Below are 17,755 nucleotides of genomic sequence, written 5' to 3' on the forward strand. Positions count from 1 at the left end.
AGTTTTTTATTCAGTTTTTCAAACTTTAATTAAGGTTCACGCATCCCATATATTTTTAATGAAACCGGTGAATTTAGGGATAATGGCAATGAAATACTTTCTGTTTATAACAAAAACAATACTGTCTTCAGCGTTCATTTTATTGTATACTTATTGTTAGCGTCTCTCACCATTTTTGTTTTTGGTCAGTTGAAAACAAAAAAAAAGGTGAAAACATAAGAATATTAAATTAAGTGTACAGGGAATCATTAAATTTGCCTAAGATCGTCATTATCCTTGCGCTGCGTTTGCCCGGCCACCGAAGCTGCTGCCCCCCACTGTCACCGTTGCTGCGGAAGTATCTGCGGCAGTTGCAGTTGCTGCGGCTGTTGCATTTGTCTGTTGCTCCTTGACGGCCACCACGTCCTCCACCGCCTGGACTTGCTCCTGGATGTCCCGTCGCTCCTGCTGACGCACCAGCTCAAAGTACAGGCCCCGCTTGCCCATCAGTTCGTCATGTTTGCCGGTCTAGAACATGGAAAATATGAATATTTCTAAAGATACCAATGGTCTAGGACAACTCACCTCCACGACGCGTCCCTGATCAAGGACGACGATGAGGTCAGCGTTTCGTATCGTGGACAACCGATGGGCAATCACCAGAGTGGTGCGATTCTGGACCACCGTATCGAGTGCCTTCTGCACCTCCGCCTCGCTGGTGGCGTCCAAGGCACTCGTCGCCTCGTCGAGGATGAGGATGCGCGGATTCTTGAGCAGCGCCCGTGCGATGGCGATGCGTTGCCGCTGACCGCCGCTCAACTGGGTGCCGCGTTCGCCTACATGCGTCGCATATCCATCGGGCAGGGCGGTCACAAAGTCGTGCGATTGTGATAGACGCGCTGCCGCATATACATCCTCCTCGCCCGCATCCGGTTTGCCATATCGGATATTCTCCAATATCGAAGTGCCAAACAGCACCGGCTGCTGTTCGATGAAACCGAGGACATTGGACCGCAGCCAATAGGGCGATATGTCCGAAAGTTTGTAGCCGTCCAGCTTGATATTGCCCGCCGATGGTTCGTAGAAGCGTTCCACCAGCGACGCTATCGTCGACTTGCCCGAACCACTGGCTCCCACCAGGGCCACCGTCTGGCCCGGGCGGAGCGTCAGGCTAAAGTCCTTGAGCACCAGCTGTGAATGAAGCAAAAATTGACATAGGAAGTTCATTACTGTTTGCATTGCCTAGGCTCTAATCTTTTTATCACTTAGCCGTAAATATTGGCCATAAATGTTTGTGGGCATTATAAAATGGTTATCTACTTGCGGAAGCGATAAGAAGTTATTCAATATTATATAAAAAAGTGTCGAGTTTACAAATTACATAAGATCGATTAATATAAATATGCAATCACTGTCTCGAGAATGAACTGAAGGTATATTTTAAGATAACTCACATGATCGGGTCGCATGGGATATGCGAAGGAGACGTTCTCGAAACGAATCTCGCCATGCAGCCGCTCCTGTGGGATGATGTAGCCGCGCAGCAGCTCCACCTGTGGCTGCAGCGAAAGGAACTCGAAGACTCGACTGCCGGCCGACATGCCTCTGATCATGGTGCCAAGCAGGATGGATCCCTGGGCCAGGGATCGCTGCACACCCTGCGAAGCGACCAGGAAGGCCATCAGAGCACCCGGCGACAGACTCTCCGTGGACATGAGGTGGCCGCCCATAAAGAGCGTTGATAGGACTAGTGTATTGAGGAAGAAGTTGGTCAGGCCCTGGAAGATGGCGATGCCGTAGCCGAGTTTCTGCGCCAGTCGAGCCGCCTCATTGGTCTCCGCCTCGAACAGCTGCATCTCGCGGTATTCACAGGCACTAGATCTAACCGTTCGGATGTTGGACAGTGCCTCCTCGCAGACACCCGTCGCTCGTTCCGCCTGCGCCTGGGAGCTTTTGCTTAGATGGCGCAGTTTCTTGCCCAAATACGTCATGAACATAACCACGCAAGGAACGCTGGCCAGCGCAATGGCAGCCATGTGCGGTGAAATCATGAAGAGCGATATACTGCCGCCAATCAGCTGGGCAGCACTTCGCAGTCCCTGCGAGACGAACTGCTTGAACGAGGTCTTGAAGTCCTGTACATCGGCGGTCAGTCGATTGACCAGCTCGCCCGTCCGATTCTCATCGAAGAATGCGATGTCCTGGACGACAATCTGCGTGAACAGATCCTGCCGCATCTTGGCCGCCATCTGCTCACCGACGCGGCTCAACAGGTAGATGTACATAAAGGTGAAACCAGACTGCAGCATGTATAGGCTCAACAGATTGCTGGCCGGCTTGCTCACGTCCTTTACGAACGAGTTGTTGATCGGATCCATCACGTACGTGTTGGCATATCTGGCCAGTGTGTTTACCAGGTCACCGAGAAGATTTGGGATGCGTATGTTGATATAAGCCACTATCAGGGCGGCCTGCAAACGAAATTATCTAAATATTTTGACAAATGCTACACCTGTTAGTGGGCTTTTTGTGTTCCAAGAACTCACGCATACGGCCCCGATCAGCTCCCAGAGATGTGGCTCCAGGTAGGTCCACAAACGTTTCCAGTCGAAGTGCTGCTCCGACGCAGTGTTCTCCTCCTCCTCCTCCTCCTTTCGAATGGCCAGTCGGCTGCCTTCGCAATGGACGATCCCACCGCGATGCCCCGCCCACCAGGAACGGGCGCCCAGACCGATAGCTAGGCTACCACCGCCCCACACAAGCAAGCGTGTCGTCTGTAGCAGGCGGCTGGCATTTGTGGGCGGGATCGCGGGCGGTTGTGGAGCGTTCGTTCCACGCAAATGTTGGCGCATCAAGCGGGCGGCATTCTGAAGGCGTGGCAGTGGCTGCTGCGTGGGTTGAAGCAGGTGGCGGCTAAACAAAGCGAAATGGGCGGTTAATAATAGTTTGGCTGATTGATGACATAACCGGAGTGAGGACAAGGGGGGTCGTTGTTTCCCCAATCCACTGCTGGCCGTAGCAGATCCTCGTGCGTCGGCGGCCCAACCTCGCCCGCGATGGTGACCCCTACTCTACCTAAATATGTCGCTGCTCCTGCCGCAATTGGACACGAGTAGGCGCAGCATCTCTTCTCGCGTGGCTTGCAAATATCAACAAAATACGCAAGCGTTAACGCATCACCTGGCGATAGACGCACAGGCATGGCTAGCGATGGGCAGCTGTAAGCTATCGATTGTTCGGCGAGTCATTAAAGGGGCATTCCCGATATTTTCTTCTTGTTTAGTATTTTAAATCGGCATTAAATAGCGATTCTACAGAGAAAACTAACTTATTTGAAAATATTGAATGGTTCCATTTAAAATCTTTTAATGCATACCGAAGACTAGTTTCCAATGAAGCCGAAAATGATACGTTTTATAGGATACGAATCAAAAAATGTGGAAATAAAAAGGTTTTTCTCTTCTTGTGTTTAAATGATTTATCGATTTAAAAGATTAAACCCTTATAGAAATAAAATATTTAAAATGTAGAAATATATGATTTTTTAAGTGACTTCTGTCCTGTCACACCAATCCAACTGTTTAGTGTCATCCCTATCTGTTGACAGTCTGGCAACGCCACGAAAGTCGAGTTGGCATTTGATTTCATTGCTGCGTTCGGATCGAAAAAATTGCATATTTCATTGTTTAACTCCCAAGAACGTCAGCAAACAAGTAACTTGTATAATATTTTGAGTTAAGTACACCCGAAAACAGTGCCGTACGGAGTGCGTGTAAATAAACAAGCGATTTGCGTAAGTCAGTGTGCAGCGTAAGCTAATTAGAAGAGAAAAAGGAGAGATGTATGTTTGTGTGTGCAACCTACCTGCCTGCGAATGTGTGTTTACTCTCTCTCTCGTAATATTAGGCTGTGTTTTATTTTTATAAAAGATAATTGACAAAGCCATCTGCCAAGTGTTTTCATTAGTTTATTGTGGCTAGTAAAAGCGATTGTGTGCACACAATTCGCACAAAAACACCGGATTGCAACCCTGCGTATGGTTCTTTTTCGCCAAGAGAAAGAAAAAAGAGTGCTGTCTCTTTCTCTCCCCCACCGCTGCTCCAATTTTTTTTTTCAAGAGAGTGTTTTCACTTTTGACTTGCGAAGTGGTAAAAAAAACATTATAAATAAAAAAAAAAAGAAATGAAAAAAGTATATTTAAGGTCAGTTTCGAAAAATCAACTGCACAAATTATCAGCGGCTTAAAAAATAGGTAAAACAAAAAACCTGCTGCGTCAAGAGAACAACAACAACAGTAAGAGAGCAATGAAACGGTGGTAACAAAACGAAGAAGAAGAGCCAAAGAGTGTGGGAGGGAGAAGGGGCAAAATATGGCAAACGTCCACGTAAACTTTTAACTTTTGCTTTTCCGCTCATTGTGAGCTCTATAATATACCCTATATTCGATTTTGTATTGTATTCGATTGCGTATTTTCCATCGCTCTTCACGGTTTCCAAGTGTCATTAAGGAAAATCCATGAAAACGGGTAATTTTCCACAAAAACTGGTTTGGTTCATTGAACTGCCCCACAAAATCGAACAACCACCCCCTGCAACCTCCCCGAAAAACTCCTTATAACACCTAGAAACCTTTTAAATATCTTGGGCGAAGAAACGGACACCTTAATATCAAGTTCTTTCATTACGACCATACCTTTAAACCCTGTTTTGGGTTAAATATCCTTTTGGAAAATAAGCATGTCCGAATTGCGGGTCCTCTAGGGACCTGACAACACCTTACAATGATATTTAAATTGATTTAACAGGATATTAACGTGATTTATGTAGGAATAAGTAGGCATTCATTTTTGAGTTAAAAAGTTGACATCCTTTTGTTTCCTTTTTCTTTGTTCAGATCCAAAATGTTGCACAATAATGCGCCCTGGCTGCCACCGCATCAGCAGCAACAGGCGCCGCAGCAACATCATACTTCACAGCAGCAACATGCAATGCCCCAACAGCAGCAAACTCTTCCTGCCCAGCAGCAGCAGCAGCAAGTCTATGCCAACCAAATGTTCCAGCAAAATCAGCCAAATTATTGGCCAGAGGATCAGCACCAACAGCAGCAGCAGCAGCAACAATCCCTGAACTACAATAACTACTTTGCGGGACAGCAGCAGCAACATCCTATGCTGCAGCAGCAAATGCCACCGCAGCAGCAACCGCAACAGCCTACGCAGCAGCAACATACTATCCAGCAGCAACTGTATTATCCCACTCACCAGCAGCCACAAGTCCCGGCTCCAGCGGAACTAGCTCTGGACTCGTTTGACAACAATAATAGCGGAGGAGGAGGAGGTGGTGGCGGCCGGAGCGATGGCTGGGGTGATTGGGGCGATTGGAACGACAACAGCAACAACAATAATAGCAACGGCACCGATGGCCTGTTAGAGCCAACTGGACAACTGCTGGAGGATTCCTTCAATGTTCAATCCTCGCAAGGTAGTTGGCAGGCGTTTGCAACCAACAATAATGTCAATAACAATGGGGAGTTGCCGCCACCAGCAAATCCGCAGTCAACGTCCTTGCAACAACAGCCATTGAATCAGCAATCGACACCTTTGTTGCAACAGCAGCCACAATCGCCGCCGGAACTGGGGCAGGAACCCGAACTGGATGCCATTGTGCCTCCCCAGGCTTTCCAAAACCAACCACCAACTGCAGCACCACCACCAACATCACTGACTTCGTACTCTGCACAAATGACTGTTGTGGGATCGCCAATTTATGCTGTTGGAGCATCTTCAGCACATGGCGCAGGAGTAGGAGCTTCGCCAGCACCACCCACTGGAGTAGTAGCTCCGCCAGCACATCTCGCCGGTGTAGGAGCTCCGCCAGCACATCTTGCAGGAGTTGGAGCTTCGCCAGCACCACCCACTGGAGTAGTAGCTCCGCCAGCACATCTCGCCGGTGTAGGAGCTCCACCAGCACATCTTGCAGGAGTGGGAGCTTCGCCAGCACCTTCCGCTTTAGTAGGAGCTCCTCCAGCACCTAACATTGGAGTAGGAGCCCCAGCAGTGGGAGCACCGCCAGCGGACGCTACAACTGTTGCACCACCGGCTGCACTGCCTCCTAGCATGGTTCCATCGTCTGGTTCCAATCCCTTTAAGCGTTCCACGGGCCTAAATAAGCGAGTAAACATAATGACAGACCCTGCGGCAGGGGCTCCATCGCCTCCAGCTCCTGTTGCTGCAATTGCTCCTGTGGCACCAGTCGCAGCAATTCCGCCACCAGCAGAACAGCTCTTTGGTGTGTCACCAGAAGCTCATGGAGAGGGCTTCAACTTAATTGCGGCGCCACCGGTTGAGGCTTCACTTGGAGCTCCACTGAGTGCACCCATTCCTGTACCTAACGCATCGCTATATGGATCACCAGCTGTTCCACAGGCTTTTGCGCCCTTGGAACCGGACAATCAGGAGGTTTTGTCCGCGCCGAATGACGAACGGGCCCAGTACTTGCAGACCAGTCACCTGTCCGAGCAGCTGGGCGAAGGCGAAGCGGATCAGGATGCGGGCCTGCTGCCACCACCAGGACTGTCTCGTCTGGTTTTGGGCCAACCGGAGTTGGATTCGCAGCAGCAACGCCAGGTCACAGGAGCCACAGAGCAGCCACCACTTAATGTGGCCCAGGCAGCTGCTCTGCACATGCAAGAACGTCGCGCAGATGGCGAGGACACCTCTGACGGCGAGCAGCAAGTGCGTAATATACAGACGCCACCTCGCCGCGTCGTAACCGGCGTGGAGACCAATGCCCCGTCGCTGAGAGAACAGCGGGAAGTGGTGCTGGATGGCGAGAATCTGGAGGATCGCGAAGCTATAACGCCACCAACGTTGGCTGAACTGCCAACAACTTCAGTACATCACAATATTCTACCCGACGAGCCGGAGCAGTTGCATCACAACAATCCGCCCCAGGCGATGACCCCGCTAAATGCACAGCAACCACATCAGCAGCAGCCCACGCTGCAGCAGCAACACCAGCAACATTCAACCACTCAGCAGGAGAAGAAGCGTGCAGCAGTAGGTCGTCGGACCACCGCCTCGCTGGATCTAGAGTCCGATGAGTCCGATGAATTCCTGCAGAGCGAAAGGGAGCGGGATCGGGAGCGTGAGCGCAGGGATCTAATGGAGGAGAGGCACAGTCGTGGACGCAGCCATGGTCACTATCCCTACGAAGGCGAAACGGAGGATTCTGTGCGTGGTGCTGCCCATCACGAGACGAAATCCTCGAGAGAAACACATCACAAACGTAACAACGAATCGGGACGCTCCCGTCGCCATCAGGGTCCTAAGGTGGAACGTGAAAGGGAGCGGGATAGGGAGCGTGACCGCACATGGCGGCGACGATCCAACAAGTATCACAGCGGTGGCGAAGATCCGGATCGTTCGTACGATCATTCGCGTCGCTACAACAACAGCAACTACGAGGGCGAGTCGGATAATCCGGAGTATAATCACATGGGCGACGCAGAACTGGACGGCAGCGGTGGACGGAGCAGTAAAACCAGTCGCCATCGACGCAGTGCCGCCGAGGAGGATTTCGATGATTACGAACGGGAACGTAATCGATCCCGGCGCTCAACCAAACCACAATCGTCTGCTGAAAAGTCACGCTCATCGGGCGGTCGACGGAATTACGAGAATTCGGGTCGGAGTGCCCGTACGGATGATGGACGCAGACGTTATCAGGATCAGCGCAATGCTGGAGCTCAGTATCCCGTGTCAGCCACCGGCTATGGTCCCTACGGAATGTACGAGCAAATGTCGCGGAATCCACAAGTCTACGCTGATATGTATGCGAAGTTCTATGGCCAAATGATCAACTCGATGAACGCAGCTGTTTCGGCGGCTGCTTCGAAAGGCGGAGTTACCGCTGGAGCAGGAGTCATTCCCGGATTGGTGCCCGGCGCGGTGCCCGTCAGTGCCGCCCAGTTGGTGGCCGCCACCAGCGGAGGAAGTGTCAGCGGTAGCAGTGAAGCCGCCATGCTCAGGGAGCGAGAAAGGTTAGTTTCCAAGTACATGCCATGTTTTTCTTTGTCTTTATTATTTATGAAGTTTGCTTGGTCATCTAGAAATTCCCAAGAATCTTGCAGAGATTTTAGATAAGGGTTTGAGGAAATCTTTATATTTGGATTTTTTTTATTGCTGTAGATAGGCTGGGTTATTCACAATTTGTATTTATTATAATGTTGCATAAAATATAAGATTAGCAAAGTATTAGTTTTGTAGTGAATGGTTGGAAAAAATAGGTAATTTTTTTGCTTGATTTTTTAATACTATTCGTTCACTGGAGCTTAATAAAAATCTGTTGTTTAGTGTCAAAAAAGATTATATAAATTAGATGGCATGTTGTTATTTAACTATTCCACTTAAATGTATTTTGTGTAATGAAATGAAGTAGGACAGTGTAATCTCTGCAAGTTTCGGGCTCTAGAATTTCGGCTGATCCAAAATGTTTCTTTGCCAACGTTCCTTTAGTTTTGTTTAACCCCTGTCACCTGATACCTTAACCCTTAGTCTGAACCCGTTTACCTGCTCCTAACTTTTTGATCTCGAAGTAGTTGTTGGTTTTTCTCTGGCTTTCTTACATTACCTTGCTGTTTGTCAACTAAAAACGGATGATTAACATTGATTGTTTAGCGTTTGAATGGGTATATTAACCCTACCCCCTCCCATTGCCCATCTACACCGCCACTCCGTCCCTTAAATGTTGAGGTTGGACTTGGGCTTTAATCTTATCAACTGAACTAAAACTTGCTAATTTTGTTTGTAGTACATAAGTGATTAGAACCTAGGTGTCTCGCTCTCGCTCGCTCTCTTGCAGCTTTCTCTTTTTCCCTTGCGTTGTACCCCAAATACATGTTGCATATTCCAATTGGATTCCACCATCCCGCCATATACCATGTTCCACTTCCACTTTGTTCCCCGTGTGCCGTTCGCTGTGTACGTGTTTTACTAATTAAAACAACACACATACACACACTAAGATCCAAACAAATGCAAAAACCAAACTAATGCAAATTCGTAAATAACCGCAAAACTGTTTTCGTCTCTAACCAACAAAAACAACAACAATCGCAATCGCAACTACAACAAATTGCACACCAACAACAACAACATACATATGTGCTATCTGCCCAACTTCCCACCTTTACATATACATATATACAATACAGGTATACACACGCATACATAACCCAAGCCAATGAATTCCATCGTCACCAATACAAAGAGCTGATCTACCAGCAACAACAGCAGCAGCAACAACAACAACAACAGCAGAGGGAGGATCACCTGAACTCCAGCTTTAGCGTTGCAGAGGATAATGCCAGTTTTTACGGATCGCACGGAGGAGGTTCCATCTATAACCAATACCAAGCATATCCACTCTCCAGTGCCCGATCGCTGAGTAACTTGAACGGCGATGGACGCAATTCCCGATGCGGACCGTATTACGCTGGTTCCGAATGTGGTCTCGATATCAGGTGGTCAATACAAAAAAGAAATACAGAATCCTTAGACAGCCAAAACGAGAAAGGACATTAACTTTGGCAAGCCAATGTTCATATGTATATACCCTTGCTGTCATGAGAAAAATTTAGTAATTCAGAATACATCCATTACATATCGATCTTCTTTATGAATTTACTAATTCGGTAAATGAAAATCTTAATGATAAAATATCATTTATGTGATCATAACGTTAAGTTTGAACCCACATTTGAGAATTTGTTATGATACATTTAACTCAAGATTTTGTCTGATTTTTCTAATTAAGTATTCAATAGTTCTGAAATGAATAAATTATATTCTGCAAGGGTATACAATTAAAAAAAATTTTAAAAACGCCTGCTGTCTGACAAAAACTAAACCCACTATCTCGCTTTTTGTCGCGCTTTATCTCTTTCTCTCCTCTGAAGCTTTGCGCTTTCTTCCAGGCAAAAACAAGATCACCCAAAACACCTGTCCTTTTCATCCACACTTTACCCCTCTCTGTCGCACCCACTCTTCTGCTGCTTTGGGAAATAGTTTCTTCGCTTTGTCTCTTTCTATAGAACAGGTGTTTTTTTTCGGAATTTTGGGTGGTTGGGTTCAGGAAACTTATTTTTTTGAAGAGCCATCACTGTTACCTAAAAAAACCTAATTCAATGTTTCAAAACAATTGAAAAACATGGTTTTCTTAATAATGTTAAATTTCTAAAGAAGAATACATACATTTCAGTAAGAAAACTTTTAAGAAATGTTAAATCAAAAAAACAGAAAGTGCGCAGAAAAAAGTTCAATAGGTTGCTGAAAAACCATTAAATCATCTATATTTTATTGGAACATCAGCTTGGGATCAGTGGAGAACTGTTGAGACCTGTCACTTAAGTGGCATGAAGTGGGAACTGTTGATAATTCTTCGCTGATGGGTTCTTTTTTCCCAATTTCGTTTTCTACTCCCCCAATACCACCCGATACTCCCTTTTCGATTATGCATGATCTCCTTTGTTACTTCCTCGCTGAGACCGTTTGTTTGTCCACATTACTAATTCTTATATGTTTGTGATCCACTGTAGAGCTGCTGCCGAGGCGGCACCTTCGACTTATGGAGGAGTGGCTGGAACCGCTGGACCGGTGACCAACACTGCGGTGGCTCGTCCGCCTCGCAGACGCACTCCCTTGCAGTTCAACCGACCGCATTTGGTGGCCTCGTATGCGATGAGTCTGCTCCTGAAGGTGAAACCCAAGTACGCGGGTCGTGGACGACTGCGCAACGATGTGGAGGTGGCACCACCACGCATTCGGGACGGTACGAGCAGCCTGCTGCGGATGTATCCAGGCCCCTTGCAGGGACGCAAATTGCACAAGGACAAGATCATCAGTTTCTGCAAGGAGCAGATCCGACTGGGACCCACCAAGGGTTGCACCGCACTGTATGCCACGCAGAAGAAGCCACAGGGCAGCGTGACGAAGTACCGTGCCTCCCATGCGCTCATGTGGCACCTGCTTATACTGTTGCTGCGCCAAAATGGGGTAAGTAGGGATGTGATCATATATGGATATGATTCCTAATAATTCGTTTTATTCAGTACATTGCGGACACGGATGTGGGCGATCTGCTGCTGGAGAACCAGCAAGAGTATCCCTACGATCCCAGCGAGTTCGAAGCAGAGAACGAGCCAGATGCGGATGCCGAACAGGATGCCGCTGCACCGGCGGACAAGACAGGGGATTCGGATTTAGATAGCGAGTCGGCAGCAGGAGTTACACCTGCGGAACCACATGCAGCAGGTGCGGCAACTAGCTCAATCAATGGAGCTGATGCTGCAAATGCAGCAACGCCTCTGTCGGAACAGGCGGCAACGGACAAGTTCCGCAGCTATGTGTTGCGCGGAAATGTCGAGGAGGCACTCCAGTGGGCCACCGACAACGGCCTGTGGACGCATGCATTCTTCTTGGCCCTCTACGAGGATCGCTATGCTCTCACAGACGTAGCCCAGAAGTTCCTCAATCGAGCGATCAAGGCCAACGATCCATTGCAGACACTATACCAAATGAAGAGCTGCCACACACCGGCGTGCGTCAGCCAGCTGAGGGATGAACAGTGGGGTGACTGGCGGTCGCATCTCTCCATCCTGGTGACGAACAAGAGTCGCCAGCCGGAGTATGATCGCAGTTCGGTAGTGGCCCTCGGCGATACGCTTTTCCAGCGCGGCGATATATATGCGGCACACTTTTGCTATCTGGTGGCTCAGGAGGAGTTCGGACGATACGATAGCTCTGCTACAGAGCTAACTACTCTGACCGCCAATGTGCCCAGGTGGGTTTAGCTCTTTATAGCTTTTGATGGTCCACTTACATGTCATACGTTCGATTACAGGCTTATCCTGCTGGGTTCCTCGCACTACAAGCACTTCAACGAATTTGCCAGCAACGAGGCCATCATCATGACCGAGATCTATGAGTATGCTCGATCGCTGTTCGATCCGAAGTTTAGCATTGCCCACTTCCAACACTACAAGTTCCTGCTGGCCACAAGGATCCTCGATTATGGTCAGCATTTCCGCTGCACCAATTATTTGGAACAAATCGCCAGGCACATCGAACTGAAGCCGGAAAGCTACGACAGTGATTTCATTCAGCGGGTAAGGTTCTTTAAAATATCTGCCCCATATGCGACCTAATAAATTTGAAATGTATTTTTACAGGTTTGCGGTTTAGCCGAACGTCTGCGCTACCATGATCCCATTCTGATCAATCGTGTTTCATTTGCGAGTCCTCCGAATGCCACCAGCAAGGATAGTGCTGCTCCCGAAGAGAAGGCCTGGTTGCGTCAGCTTAGATCTCTGGCCTATGTGGTGAGGTCAAACCATACAGAGCATCGTTTGTTACCTTGCTAATGCGATAATCCTTCCTTGCAGCAGCCCCAACAAGAGCAGCTGCAACAACTGCAGCAGAATCAGCAAGTCCAGCAGGACCAAAACGACATCGATCAGCAGTTTGCAGAGGTGAACAAGCAATTCAGGGAGCTAAACATGCAATACGAGAGCAACAGCAACGTGGAGAATACGCTGCAGTCGCAGTTGCCACCGGTGGATCAACAGCCGTCGCAACAGCAGCAACAAGTTTTATCGGAATCGCACCAACAGCCACCACAACAATATTATGAGCCACCACCTCAAGCGCCAGCCGAATCCGATCCCTATGGACATGGCCAACCGTCCTACTATGATCCCAATGCGGGGCAGCATCAATACGATCCCAATGCGGGCCAGCTTCATTACGATCCAAATGCTGCACATCATCAATACGACCAGCAGCAACCTCAACCACAGCCTACTCCCAGCTGTGGCCAAATAGAGCCAGGAAGTGAGGCCTACCAACCTGGACAACCAACAGCAGATCCAGCTGCGGTTCCCTCTGGCTACGGATACGATTACTGGTCGGGCACACAGCAGCCACCTTATGGCGACGAGGTAAGTCCTGGTCAGCTATAGTCAGCCGTCCTTAAACCCTCTGTATTTCTATTTGATGCAAAGTTCGGTTAAAAAAAGGTTATTTTTCATAGTCGCGTTAAATAAATTTCAGCTCCCTTTTATAGAATATAAAAATGTAATAAGCATATTCTTGAATTGCTATACAGAGGGTTATTTCGTTGCTTATTTTATATTTTTAGTTCGTTTTAAGTTGATCAATGTATGTTATGTTTTAGTTTTGTATTTTGTGTAATTATGTTTACGCTTTAAGTTTTGATCTGTCTTGAACTTGTGTTATAGCCATAGAAGTAGGACTCGCCAAATTGCTAACATCTTTCTAATCACATTGCAAACACAAAACGAAAATATAAACACGCCTCTATCCAAATGGAATGCAGCCCACTGAGAATCTAGCTGCTCTAAAGGATGTAGAGGAGGAGGATGAGGAGCAGGATGAACAGCAGATATTGCACTACGCTAAACAGCAGATTTTGCAGCAAACCAAGCAGCAGCAGTTGCAACAGGAGCAACATACTCGCAGCAATGGAGCCGCCAGCAGCAACAATCGCTTCAAATCGAACGCACTGAAGCAGGAACGCAGCATCGGCTCATTGCGGAAAAGGCAAGAGGCGTCACGAACAGCAACAATAGCAGCGGCAGCAGCAGCTATTGCCCAGATAACTCCGGCAACAGTTGCAGCGGCAGCGACGCCACCAGCAGCATCGGCAAAGGCATTCAATTTGAATGATGTAAGTAGCTTTTCCAGCACAAATAAACGACAAGCTACCAGCAGCAGCAACAATCGCAGCAGCAGCAACCAAACAGCAGCAGCAGCGGCAGCAACAAAAGCTGCAGCAACAGCAACAGTACCTGCTGTCCCTAATCAATTGCTAAGTTGTAGAAAGTCTAACAGCCAGAATAGTCCATACTTAGCCACGCCAAAAACGCTTACCACGCCCACACGTTTCATTGCCGCTAAAGCAGCCACTGTTACAGCCACGCCCACAGCGCCCGCCACTTCGACGACAACGTCGACAACCATAGGTGCTAGAGGATCATCTACCAAACGGGTTTACTTTAATCTTCCGTCGACCATTGCTGAATCGGAGCAAGAGTTCGAACATGAGCTGGACTATGATGAGGAGGTGGAGGAGGAGAACACTATGGCTCTGGTACAAGCTAAACCAAACGTTCATCTAGCGCGAAAGCCACATATTGTTTTTAACGGAACCTATCCCATTGATATGCCGCTGACCCAGGGGCAGAGTCAACTAAAGAGCAACTCGTATGATCCGGAGGCCAATGCAGATCGTGGGGATCTACAGCGCTATAGGAACTACATGCTCCATGATTATGTTATAGATGAGGATGCCGAGGGCGAGGAGCAGGCCGAAGAAGAGGGCGATGAGGATGAGTATGGAGATGGAGATGAGGATTTATTCCCTTATGGCGACGACGATGAGAGCTTCGATGATGGCGATTACTATACCCATCAACTGCTCAATAAGTATGGGATAATACCAAGCGGCGAGAAACAGAGAGTCGAGAGAACACCGGCATCCGTGGAGGCGGCTACCTCCGCAGCCAAGCCACAACATGTGTGGTCCATGAAGGAGCTGATAGCCAATCCAGCCATACCACTTAACTACAAGAAAATGTGCTCCGAAGTGGAGCAGAGCCTCAGTCGATTCGAGAACTATTTGGACAGCAAAAAGGAGCAACAGGTGCCACCGGGAGCCGCAGTGCGCACCTTCGACATCGATGCACCCACTCGAAGAGGCCACCGAAGCAGCACATCCACAAATGCTGGCTTGGCTCTTAGATCTAAGAAGATATTGTAAACAAACTGACGACAGTTTGCTGTCTTAGCCCTAGTAATACCCACAAATGATCAGTCAGTATTTACAAATCCAATGAGTTAGGTAACAAGAAAATAAGGAGGAGCAAGTGCATCGCTGCTTTTTTTGGGAGCTTTCTGTACTGTACCTGGAGCTTGTCTTAGCCTGTTAGCTTGTAAATCTATAACTAGTTTTAATGCGTCCCTAAGCAATATGTTATCACTAAGCCTTATATACGATAATTGTGAGCAAGAGCTTTTTTGACTGCGCCAGTTACTTTAAAACGTTTCCGTTGTTCATTCGATTTGATTCGATTTAACTAACCCATAACGACTCTGTTACTAACCAACCCAAACACTCTTACCTATAATCTATGACTTAAGTATAATTCGATTGCATCTCGCAGAAGACTAATTCGTTGCCATTTCTTAACTCCAACCTCAATTTTGCAATCCGCACAACAGCTGCAGCAACAGACGCGCCCGGCGATATCCATGCCCAAGTCAAAGAGCTATGGAGATGAGGACGATGGTGGTTCCGGTGGAGTGGCTGATCCTGGCCAGAAAGCTAAGCTTGGAGGCTCCACTGAGGCTGCCGGCAAACAGCAGGCGTCGGGCAAACAGGCCAACTCCGGCAGCGATCTTGGGTGAGTCCTAAATCGAATTCCAATCAAATTGGGTGGTGAGAAGTACAATTCACGAGAAACGAATTTATCCAAAACGAGGAGGACAAACTTCTAAATGGTATATATAATTTTTAAAACAGCGCACCTGGAAATAAAAATGCGGGCTGGTTTGGCGGACTCTGGAACAAGTTGTCGCTAAAGCCGAAGAACCAAATGATCCTGCCGGATGACAAGAATCCGGCCATCGTCTGGGACAAGGAGCGCAAATGCTGGACAAACACCGAGGGCAACGGCGACGAGGCTGAAAGCTTTAAGCCGCCACCCAAAATGAGTGATCTGGGCATGGCTCTTGGAGGACCACCCGCCGCGCCAATCGGTAATACCGGGCTGGGAATGGGTTTAATGCCTGTGGCCAACAATGCGCCGGACAGCCATCAATCAGCACCGTTGATGGATCAGCAACCGCCGTCTCAGCCGCAAATGTATGGCAGCCCCATTGATTACACGGCTGCTCCGGCACCCGAGCTGATTCCAACGGTACCATCGCCGGCACCACTTACTGTCCCTTCACCTGCACCGGCGGCATTAGCGGCGCTCAATCCCGCGGCCGTTCCCGGCGGACCGCAGCCCAAGCTGCAGTCGAACATGTTCAAGATGCAACGCAACCGCAGTAAGTCGATATTACGAAATTTATCATAGTTAGGAATCTGACCAACAAAGGGACTAATTCTTATTTTTCTTTCTCATTCTGCAGCGCTAAAGAACTCCTACGTGGATGTTTTCAATCCATCGGGTGCGCCAATGTCGGCGGCGCCGGAGAATGTGCTGGCCCCCATGATGGCGCCGGCTGCGGTGCCCCAAGGCGGTTACTTTGTACCCCAGCAGTAGGGAATCAGGGGAGGGACTGGCCGGAACACAAGCCCCGCGATATGGAGCAGTTGACGGAGGAGGAGAATGTGAGGGTGTAAAAATGGCTGCCCCAAATGCCAACAAGATGTGAGTTGAGACGGATAGGTAGCGGATGATGCCTGATTGATGGGGTTCCTCTCTTTTTTGCAGCAGCACTTCGAAACTACGTAAAAAAGAAAGGCTTTTGCAACCGATGACCGCTCACACACACACACACACACCACAAACACACACAGTCATGCATTAAATTTACACACACATCCACACGAGAAAAGTCAACTTTCCAGCAGGGGAAAAGTTGCTTCTACGATTTCTTCAAGATCCTACAGTTTGTTCAACTTCTGTCTGTCTGTGCTATCTTTGTGCGTGTCCTTCTACTAAATTAACTCACCCAATTTAATTGCAAAAAAAAGAAAGTAAACACCTAATTTTACCAATTTGTGCGCATGTGTGCGTGTGTGTGTTTGTGTGCGATCGATGTCTTAACGTTTAGTAAATGATTTAATTGAGGGAACGATGAAGAAAGCGATTTATATACGACTAGCGAATTATATATGTAAATTTTCTCTATGTAAACTATACGCCACCCTGATTACCCAATCCCTCAATCCCCCACCCTTTATATATCCACACACGACCGCTCCCCCGATTTCTGTTTATATACATGTTTCTTTAGTATGTTGCATAGTTTTTATGATTATTTTTTGTTTAGCTGTATGAATTTGTATTCGAAGGAGGTCAGACACTAATTCGGAATTCACTTTAAATATGCATTGCTGTATTTTCCACCTCTAAATACTATATAACTGATCTATCTGTCTATATAACTATGAAAGCTGATATTCGATTGATAAGCGTTTAAGAAGCAAATGAATTGTTCTCCCTGGTTTCTCTTATCAATGTATTCTCCTCTGTGTTTATTTTTACAATTGGTGTGAAATATGCAAATGATTCCAATTATATATATATATAAATGTATCTTTAGAACAATTAAAATGGTTTTTTCTGTTTTTTTACTATTTGTTTGAATTGAAAATGCATTTTGAAAATGTTTATTTGTTAGAACTTGTTTGTTTATGCTTTAATTTTAAATTTAAATAGTAAACAAAAAAATAACTGGTGCAGGCAAAAAAAATATAAAAAGCAAAGAATAGGAAGAATGAAAGTAATATAATAAATTTATATAGGAATATACTGGCACACATATGTATTATGTACAAATCGAAATGCTAATTGGTATATCAAAATTAAACTACAGATCCTCCAAATAGGGACAAACTGCTGTGCATTGACCACAAAACTCTGTACTCAAAATGTGTACACAAATTACGATTAATCCCAAGGCTCTGTAACTTGATTTTTCCAACTTCTTTATATATACTTATATTACGATGATCATAATTGATT

At 47.3% G+C, this 17,755-nt stretch overlaps 2 protein-coding genes across 13 annotated transcripts; one reads left to right on the forward strand and one right to left on the reverse strand.

Moving 5' to 3' along the window:
* Nucleotides 1–119: 119 nt before the first annotated feature.
* On the reverse strand, nt 120–3,183 carry LOC6618573 (mitochondrial potassium channel ATP-binding subunit). 2 transcript variants are annotated; one of them, XM_002042796.2, is made up of 5 exons: nt 3,055–3,183; nt 2,526–2,892; nt 1,434–2,450; nt 565–1,170; nt 120–507 (listed from the first exon to the last, which is right to left on the reverse strand). In XM_002042796.2, exons 1-5 carry the CDS (start codon nt 3,102–3,104, stop codon nt 271–273), a joined length of 2,277 nt encoding a protein of 758 aa, XP_002042832.1. In that variant the 5' UTR covers nt 3,105–3,183; the 3' UTR covers nt 120–270. The 2 variants fall into 2 exon arrangements, with proteins under 2 accessions (XP_002042832.1, XP_032580378.1); XM_032724487.1 differs by lacking the exon at nt 3,055–3,183 and having other exon boundaries at nt 1,434–2,466; nt 2,526–2,616.
* A 401-nt stretch (nt 3,184–3,584) lies between these two features.
* Nucleotides 3,585–17,097, forward strand: LOC6618574 (protein transport protein Sec16A). Of its 11 annotated transcripts, none has more exons than XM_032724191.1 (13): nt 3,585–3,772; nt 4,874–8,020; nt 9,194–9,502; nt 10,577–11,033; nt 11,090–11,820; nt 11,881–12,145; nt 12,209–12,358; nt 12,422–12,976; nt 13,375–13,725; nt 15,279–15,460; nt 15,580–16,109; nt 16,194–16,435; nt 16,499–17,097. In XM_032724191.1, the coding sequence occupies exons 2-12, from the start codon at nt 4,881–4,883 to the stop codon at nt 16,325–16,327; spliced, it is 6,804 nt and encodes a 2,267-aa protein (XP_032580082.1). In that variant the 5' UTR covers nt 3,585–3,772; nt 4,874–4,880; the 3' UTR covers nt 16,328–16,435; nt 16,499–17,097. The 11 variants fall into 11 exon arrangements, with proteins under 11 accessions (XP_032580082.1, XP_032580084.1, XP_032580085.1 ...); XM_032724193.1 differs by having other exon boundaries at nt 16,502–17,097; XM_032724194.1 differs by having other exon boundaries at nt 12,425–12,976.
* The last annotated feature ends 658 nt before the right edge of the window (nt 17,098–17,755 follow it).

The sequence above is a fragment of the Drosophila sechellia genome, chromosome X, assembly GCF_004382195.2.
Source record: "Drosophila sechellia strain sech25 chromosome X, ASM438219v1, whole genome shotgun sequence".
Classification (NCBI taxonomy): Eukaryota; Metazoa; Arthropoda; class Insecta; order Diptera; family Drosophilidae; genus Drosophila; species Drosophila sechellia.